The sequence below is a fragment of the Lotus japonicus genome, chromosome 3, assembly GCF_012489685.1.
Source record: "Lotus japonicus ecotype B-129 chromosome 3, LjGifu_v1.2".
In the NCBI taxonomy this organism is placed as follows: Eukaryota; Viridiplantae; Streptophyta; class Magnoliopsida; order Fabales; family Fabaceae; genus Lotus; species Lotus japonicus.
The window spans coordinates 11,625,878-11,635,441 of NC_080043.1; the positions used below are offsets into that span (position 1 = coordinate 11,625,878).

The 9,564-nt window shown below is 40.9% G+C and overlaps 2 protein-coding genes across 2 annotated transcripts; both read left to right on the forward strand.

The window, feature by feature from the left end:
• Positions 1-6,544: 6,544 nt before the first annotated feature.
• On the forward strand, positions 6,545-7,687 carry LOC130743606 (uncharacterized). Its single transcript, XM_057595846.1, has one exon. The coding sequence runs from the start codon at positions 6,545-6,547 to the stop codon at positions 7,685-7,687; it is 1,143 nt and encodes a 380-aa protein (XP_057451829.1).
• Positions 7,688-7,717: 30 nt separating this feature from the next.
• On the forward strand, positions 7,718-8,134 carry LOC130743607 (uncharacterized). The gene has a single exon (XM_057595847.1). It carries the CDS (start codon positions 7,718-7,720, stop codon positions 8,132-8,134), a length of 417 nt encoding a protein of 138 aa, XP_057451830.1.
• Positions 8,135-9,564: the final 1,430 nt, after the last annotated feature.

Sequence of the window (9,564 nt, forward strand, 5' to 3'; positions counted from 1 at the left end):
AGTCAATGATGGGATGAGTGAGGTCATGAAGATCTCAATAAAAGCAAATTAGATAAGAAGATTATGATATCTCAATAATATGTTTGCTTAAAAGGAGGCTTTTAATAGGATCAAAGATTATGAAGGAAAATTTTCTCGTAATGATATCAGAACCGGGGTGTTTAGGACACATCACCATTGATCGAGCATCAAGTGGAAAATATGTTGTTACATCTTTTGCAAAAGAACATAATCAGGAGCATGCAACCTCTAATAGCAAGCAGAAACTGCCCACACAAAAGAGAGTTTTTGTCTCTCAAGTTGTTAAAGTTGAAATGACAACTCGATATACTATACGCCAAAAATTAGTTTTTAAGTTTAAGTCGACAACCTGAAAGAGAGAGAATGTTGGCTGCACTGCTAAAGATATCAACAATCATTTCAATGTTCTGAGAGGTTGGGGAAATGGAAGAAGATGAAGCATTCTATTTCATTCCTTCAAATCAAATTAAACAAATAACTAATCTTCTTCTATGAAATTCAACTTGATGTTGATTGTCAATTCAAATAGCCTCATATGACCTATTAGTCATGATAGCCTAATAGTAATGATGTCTATTAGGTATTAATGACTTAGTGATTCTATGTACTGGATAGTGAAGCTTGCTGCTGCACACTTCTAAGTTTAGAGACCTTTCATATGGCCTATTAGTCTACCTGTAAAAGGTTGTAACTGATTCATTAGCAACATTGTCAGACAACCACTTAATCCCAAAAGCTTAAGCTGTTGGGTAAGGGCCACTTTAATGGTTTTATATTATATTCTAACACGCCCCCTCACGCAAGAGCCCTTTGGGCTTGAAGCGTGGATAAATGCACAGGCCCACCTACCATGTGCTTAATTAAATTCCACTTTTTAATTAGAAAGTGAGGGGAGCAAGGATCGAACTCTAGACCTCTCGGTCATAGAGGCTCTGATACCATGTCAGACAACCACTTAATCCCAAAAGCTTAAGCTGTTGGGTAAGGGCCACTTTAATGGTTTTATATTATATTCTAACAAACATTATCCGAAAATTTAGTGGTTTGGTTTGTTATTACCTTCTCTTTTCTTGTTCTGTGTTGGGTGTAGTTATCAATTTTTCAGTTTATCAATCTACTTTGTTGACATGCTCTTCAAATACTTAATTATTTAAATATAATTGTTATTCCTGCAAAATATATTCTCAAGAGGTGGACCGTGGACTAAGCATGCTCGAAGTTGATGAGTATCTTCAGGTAATAGCTCAAATTCATAACATAATCACAGCTTTTTTATAATCTCATCTAAGTGTTGTTTGCTGGACAACTGAGAATCTAGACAAAGGATAATTTAATGAGAAGACACATTCAGGTATAGGTAGCTCTCTGTGCTCACTTTGTGGTCTTGAGGATGAATCTGCACTGCGTCTTTTTTTCACATGTCCTTGTGTATGGAATATATGGTCCCTGGTTTTATCCTAGCTTGGAGTCTTGTTCACGTTCCCAGGCTCCTGCAAGGATCATTTGGTACAATTTGTGGGGTTGATGCCGGGTTCTAGGAGGAAAGGGTTTCATGGCTATTTAGCTCTCTGTGATTTGGCATATTTGGCACGGTAGGAATGAGGTGATTTTCAAAAATGGCAATTTTGATCCTGAAGAGCTATTTGATAGAAGCAGAATACGAGCTTGGGAATGGTTGAAGGTAAAAAGTGGTAATTTCGTTTATTCTACTTTTGAATGGTATAACGAACCTATCTCTTGACTTGATGCTATTTGAAGGGTGGCTCTGCTATCTTGTTGGATTTGTTTCTTTCTGTTTTATTTAACAGGAGTTGGTTAGATATCAAATTGTTTCAAATTGGGTTCGGAAGTTAAGGTGGCTTGTGTTACTCTAAAGCATTCTTTCCAGGCTACTGCGTGATTATTTGTGAAGGTTGGGCTTATCCCTTGAAGGCTACGTGGAAGAGGGACCTGTTCTATTGTTGCCACAAATATGGAAGTTCATTATATTAGTTTGGAGGTTTTGAGGGTCACTATTGCTGGTTTCAAGTTGTTGCCAAATTATTTTGTTAATTTGGGGTGGGTATCTTGTAATTCTCCTTGGAAATTATCTTTGACTTTAGGTAAGGGTACTCTTTTTCCTTGACTAGGTTATCTCAAGGGATTTTTCCTTATAAGGTTTTAATGAGGCATTTTCCCTAAAGTCTTTTTCCTTGGAGAGGGTGGGTTTCTTAGGCTATTGGCAAGTTGTCACTGAAATTACTATATATTTTGCCGTTTTTTATTTCTCTTCTATCACTCTTGTATTGCGTTGGAGTACCCCTTGTACTTCACTTCAATATAATTCTTATTGCTTACCGAAAAAAAAACTTACAACAAGGAGAAAATTATCAAAGAAAATTCAAAGATGATTCTTCTTTGCAAGAAAAATGGTGGAAGTTTGCATTGAAGCTGATTGTACAAGTGTGGGTGATGTGAATCGGCAAACTAATGAAGTATATAACACATATAAGCAAAGGGTATAAAAAAGAAGGATAACACATCTCAGGTAGAAAAAAAGAAGACAGTGTGTAAGGCCCTAAGTTCAATTTGGAACAATTTTATGGAAGTTCGAATAAAATTGAAGTTTTAGTTAATGTTTGATAGCTGGCAGATTAGAACTGTCAACTTGTGCGAATTTTTAGAGGGTCTTAACGACTTCATTTGGGAAAACTTCCTTCATAAGAGTTGTAGCCCTTTAAGTCTAGAAAATTCTCGAAGTGGAATCAGGTCATTCCAACCTCTGTAGCTCGAGATATCATCGGTTTAGTGACGATGGTCCTGGCTGTACAGTACCAGCGGATTTAATTGATGTGTTTCCTTTCAATTCCGAGTGTGATCGTGATATTACTAAAAAGGACTGAGGTTTTTGATTAGTTTCAGGCCTGAGTAAGTTCTCGAGGTTAAGTTCTTGGTAACTGACCCTTCTATTTACTCACTTGACCGGTGGTAAACGTTCATCCCTTGCATTAACTCTTCTACTTATTATCGCCTAACTCTGATTCTTACATCGTCTTCATTTTCTTTCAACTTAGACCTTCTCTAAGGGGGAGTACCTTGTACTTCAAGCTAAGTTTTTCACACCCCAAGCTTTTTGCTTATGACAAAAAGGGGGAGTACACCCAGTTTTTGATGTGTAAGATGTGTTAGTGTGACTTATTTTTATTTTGGAGATATTAAGAGTTCCACCTTCATGACCATAGATGTGTCACTGGGCAAATACAAGGAATACATTTCACTTCTTCTGAAGTGATTCTAAGTTGACTCTGATACCCAAGACTCTGATACCCTGTCTGTGACTCTGATCACTTATGCGCTCTGATTATTCGTTTTTCATCTATGTCATAAGCTTTTCACTCTGAACTCTTATATGTTTTAGCTCAGAATCTAGACTTTACTAACGTTTTCATCAAGTATTAGATTCAGGGGGAGCTAAGCTCAGAATCAAGCAGTGACTTGAATTTAGAATGAGCAAGATAAACTATTCACATCAGGATAAGTCTTATTCTATATCTCTAAACTCTGAGTGAATTCAGTTTAATGTTTAAGAATTGTTCATCAAAAATCTTAGTTTTGTCATCATCAAAAAGGGGGAGATTGTAAGATCAAGTTTTGATCTAGTAGTACAACTCTATGTTTTGATGATTACAAGTTAACCTTTTGATATGAACAATTGTGGTACTCTAACGTGTTTTTCTGAGTGTGCTATTTACAGGCTCTGATACCACTTGTAGGATCACGCGCTTACCACTACGCCAAAACCAATTGGTGTTAGTGAGGGCGCAACGTTATTTCTACAAGTGGTATCAGAGCTAGGTCCCGTGTTCGAATCCCACGGAAGGCATGCTGTGCAGCTAGTTTGGCTGGCAGGTGCTGGGGGGGGGATTGTTGGGTCCAGGTGGGCCAGCATCCTGCCTGCAGGTAGCATTCGAAACGGGGCGCTGTCTGCTACGCTATAAGAAATAACGTTGCGCCCTCACTAACACCAATTGGTTTTGGCGTAGTGGTAAGCGCGTGATCCTACAGGGTTGGGCTTGAAAGAAAACAAACCCTAGCCCAAGAGAGGGAGAGAGGGGACGCGGGCTATGTAGGGTCTTGGGAGGGAAAGGGTTTCTTTTCACACTATTCTGAAGAAAGAAACCTTGAACACTTCTGAAACACGTAAAACAGAGGAGAAAGAGTGAGAGAAACTTTCCCCTTGCACCCTAGCCGTCACCGTCCCAAGCCCCACCACCGTCGACGTGTTCGCGCAAGGGAGAGAAGGAGTTTGCGAGTGAGAGGGAGAGAGGAAGGTCACGCGTGGGAGAAGAGGAGAGAAACCAGAACCTTGCTCTTCACTTTCATCTTTTCTTCAAGCCTAAGGACAAAGGTAAGGGCTGGTTCTAGGAATGGGTAGGTTCTTTAGGGAATATGCCATGAATTGCCATGAGAAACAACTTGAGTTATGGACTGTTTTTGCATGATTTCCTGTACATGCTTGCTTGCTGGAATTTTTCTCTTGAAAAGCCATGAATATGATCCTCAAACGTTGTTTATGATCTGAATCTATGATTTTATGCGAGTTGCCATGGTATTTGTTAAGTTTTGTGCTATTTTACACTTGTTATAACATGATCCTTGCTAAATGTTTGGTTCTGAAATTTTGAGTAGATATTTGGGTTGTTGGGGCTGTACCAAGATTGCCATGATCAAAGGGGAAGGAAGGAAAATTATTTTTGAAAACCATAGAGCCATGGGAGTTTCGCTGCCAGTTTCCTGTACTGGACAGCGGACTTCAGAGCCCCTTTTTACCTGTTTATGGTCATCAAATGAAAAATTGATTAAAATGAAAGTTGTAGATTTTCGAAATATCTTTCCAGACATATAAAAATCATAATTTTTGGTTTAGTAATGTGATCTGGGGGTCGTGTTTAGTAACTGTCACACCTGCTGTCTTCCTGTTCCGGACAGTTAGCTTTAAGGCCTAATATCACCTAATTCTGGGACTCAAATGAACAAGTGTGTAACTAGAGAGTTGTAGATATTTAAAATAGCTTTCTAGAAAGGTATCATACGTGATTTTTGGTTGAAAGATGCATTCTGTGGCTCTATTTTTGTGAAAGTTGTTTCTGCTGTCAATATGTTGAAGTTGCGATGATATATTATGCATGAGTGAATGTTCTTGCGTTCCTTTACGTGGATTATATTTATTTTCTGAGTTAATGGTTCAAGGGTCGCTCACCTAGCCGTAATTCCCTTGTAACCCGTGAATGTTGTGTTGTGAAGGTTGTTGTATAAAGAGTATGATAAGACTCTAGGATTGATTTTAGAGACTTAACAAAGAGAAAAGTGTAATAAACTCGCTTGCAAGTAAATGTGAATAATTGGACATAGGTCTGGTGAGGACTATGGACCATGAGAACGATGGTACCTTGCACGCGAGGGTGTTTTGTGGGTTGTACGGTGAGTCCCCACGTGATTGGCTGACTGCGGTCGCCTTGTGATTCTGTGGACGGACGGTGAGTCTGGCGGACGGTGAGTCCCCCCACATGATTGAGGGTTGTACGGTGAGTCCCCTCCGAGATTTGTTCATCTGCGGATGATCGTGATTATGGCCATGGAAGTTTTGGTGGGTTGTGTGAAGTGAGATTCCGTTAGTAACTGACTCTTTCCCATAAAAGACATATAATGTACTTATATTATATATGTTGTTGTTGATTTTGTCATTATCATTCTTTTGTTGGACCTGACCCTGCTTGTTTGCTATGTGTTTATTTGGGGGGGTAGATGGTCGTGAAGATAATGGCGATGACTCATTCTTGGGAGTTGATGCTACGTGACGTGCCAATACTGGAGGACGACTACACTTCAGAGGAAGAGGAAGAGGCTAAGGAATAGGGTTTGGGTTGAGAGTCTTTTGTTTTCTGTTGGGGTTGAGAGTTTCCGAAGTGTTGGTATCAAACAATTTTATTGCTTAAATTCGAATGAACAAGTTTTGATGTAATCTTTATTTTCATTCAGGCCTTTGTTTCGTACTCTTTACAGTTGGTTATTTAAAAAGTTTTACGAAGTTGGTTACTTCCGCGTGTTTTTTGGAAAGGTTATGTTTCAAGAGTTTTTGTAAAATGAAAGGTTTGTCATTAATTGAAGATTAATAAGTGAATCGACGAAAACTCTTTACGAAAATTGGTTAATTAGTTACTGTGTAACACTCGAGAAATCGGGGCGTTACATTGTGGTATCAGAGCTGCGGTTGAGAAACCAGAGCACTAAGGGTTTTGGGCTTACGAGTTTCCGAACTCGTTGATGTTTTGTTTTTTTTTTGATAAAGATGTTTTTGGAGCTTCGCGGTGAGATTGGGTAGACTTGTGTGCTAAGATGTATGCGTGGCTGTGATTGTCTGAATAGTATCATTGCCGTGATACTTGGGATAGATTACTTATTGTATACTTAGATATTTTTTTTTTTGTTAATTTGAGGGCACTGACATTGAGTTGTGGTTCTATTTCAAAGCAGGATTTCTATCATGCCTCCGAGACAGGACCCAACCAATGCTCAGCTTGCTCAAGCAATGGCCCAGCTGGCTCAGGTGATGACCCAGCAGGCTGCCACTGCTGCTGCTCAGGCCACGGCACAGCTTCAACGGGAAGCTGAAGAGAACACCCGGAGAGCTGAGGAGGATGCCAGAAGGGCACAACGGGCTGAGAGGGAGCTGGCACAGGACCGGATCCGCATGAGAACTGATTTCAATCGTCATGGACCACCTAACTTCCAAGGCGAAGTGGAGCCCGAGAAAGCTGATCTTTGGATTCAGGAAATGGAGAAAATCTTTGAGGCTCTCCATACACCTGACGTTGAGAAGGTAAATCTGGCGACCTTTATGCTGAAGGGTGACGCTGAGTACTGGTGGCGGAGCGCCAAACAGCTGATGACTGCCAACAATGTGGCCATCACATGGGAGTCCTTCAAAAGGGCTTTCATGGAGAAGTACTTTCCGGAGACTGCCAGGGAAGACATGGAGAATCAATTCCTCAACCTGAGACAGGGGCTAATGACCGTGGGGGAATATGCTGCAAGACTGGAGACCCTGTCCAAACACTTTCGCTTTTTCCAAGTACGAGTGGATGAAGCGTACCTATGCAACCGATTCATGAGGGGTTTGAGGAATGACATTGAGGAGTCTGTGAGGCCATTGGGAATCAGAGTCTTCCAACAATTGGTGGAGAAAGCTCGTGAAGTGGAGTCGATGAAGAATCGTCAGAGGGGCAAGTATGACAGTGGAGGTCCGATCCGTTCTGGACAGAGGCCGACCGGACGGTTTGAGGGACAGAGACAAGCTGGTAGGTTTGACAGGGGCAAGGCTCCGATGAGGAAACCTTACCAACGCCCTACTGATAGGGTGCCTTTTGCTGGAAGGAATGTGGTACGTGCTCCTAAGGACGATGTCGTCTGTTACAAGTGCAACCAGAAGGGACACTATTCAAATGAATGTGGGAAGGAGTATGTGTGCTGGAAGTGCCAGAAACCAGGGCATGTTGAGAGAGACTGTCCTGATGCTGCTAAGGCCGAGCCAGTGCTGAATGCTGCCAGGGGAAAGCGACCTTCTGCTCCAGGTCGTGTGTTTGCAATGTCTGGGGAACAAGCTGCTGTGACTGATGACCTTATCTAGGGTACGTGTGTTATCGCTGAAACTTCTTTAATGGTGTTATTTGACTCTGGTGCTACACACTCATTCATTGCTGAGGAGTGTGTGAAAAAGTTAGGATTGCTAACTGCTGATTTACCATTCGATTTGGTGGTGACGACCCCTGCCGCAGATCGATTAGTTACGCGCACGGCATGCTTGCAATGCCCGTTGATTTATGAGGATCGGAAGTTCTTTGCGAACCTCGTCTGTTTGGGGCTTAAAGAGCTCGATGTGATTCTGGGGATGGACTGGTTGGCACAATATCACGTTCTGTTGGATTGTGCTAATAAGGCCGTAGTATTTCCGGATTCTGGCGTTACGGATTACTTGAATTCGTACAACTTGGGAAAGGGTTCACCAGCATTTGTAAACTCTATCGTAGCTGAGGCGAAGAACGACGGCGACGTACGCAACATTTTGGTGGTGTAAGATTTTGTGGAACAACGTCTTGACACTCATGAATCCATGCTGATTGAGACAACGTCTTGACACTCATGAATCCATGCTGATTGAGATGAAGCAAATGATGATGGAACTTCTGCGACGCACTGACAAACCTTAGTTTAGGATCTCTTCTTTTTCTTTCTTTTTGTTTAACGTTATTTTATTCAAACTCTGTTTCCTTTTTATTTACTTATTCTATTCTATTTGTTTGTGATTATATATGCATATCCTTATATATATTTGTGTCACATATGTTTGCAAAAATCTCGTTTTATTCATAATTGTTTTGTGTTTACAACATATTTCTTTACATCATATAAATCTAGAATGGAGGATCCCTCCTCATTCTTCTGCACTCCTGGCGCTGCTCTGACCTATCCTTCTCCAGACGATCCAGTACATGCTGGATGTTGTTGAGCCTGATCTTTAGCTCATCCCTCTCCAGAATCTCTTCTGAAGTCTTGAGCTTTTCTTCCAAACTCTCTTTCTCTTCCAGCAGCTTGAGTTCAAGCCGGCTGAGTTCTTGCACCTCCTCCACGAAGGCAAGAAATTCCTTCAGATCTCTCTCCAACTCTGGACGCAGGTCCTCTTCCAGCAGTGTCCGTGTCAGCTCCGCGATGGTCGTTGCACCCTCTGGATGCCTGATGTTCAGGAACAAGTCCTCTTCAAAGGCCTTCTTCCTCAGCTCTTCTAGTGCTACGTTGTATGATGCCATTTTTTTCTGAAAATTATTCGAGGTGTGAAGCTTACCTTTCTCTCCAACGCTTTTTATAGGCTTCACTTTCTCTCTGAAAGTTAATGCTCTTACAGTTTCTCGAGGTTAAGTTCTTGGTAACTGACCCTTCTATTTACTCACTTGACCGGTGGTAAACGTTCATCCCTTGCATTAACTCTTCTATTTATTTTCGCCTAACTCTGATTCTTACATCGTTTTCATTTTCTTTTAAACTTAGACCTTCTCTAAGGGGGAGTACCTTGTACTTCAAGCTAAGTTTTTCACACCCCAAGCTTTTTGCTTATGACAAAAAGGGGGAGTAAACCCAGTTTTTGATGTGTAAGATGTGTTAGTGTGATTTATTTTTCTTTTGGAGAATTTAAGAGTTCCACCTTCATGACCATAGATGTGTCACTGGGCAAATACAAGGAATACATTTCACTTCTTCTGAAGTGATTCTAAGTTGACTCTGATACCCAAGACTCTGATACCTTGTCCATGACTCTGATCACTTATGCGCTCTGATTATTCGTTTTTCATCTATGTCATAAGTTTTTCACTCTGAACTCTTACATCATTTAGCTCAGAATCTAGACTTTACTAACGTTTTCATCAAGTATTAGATTCAGGGGGAGCTAAACTCAGAATCAAGCAGTGACTTGAATTCAGAATGAGCAAGATAAACTATTCACATCAGGAT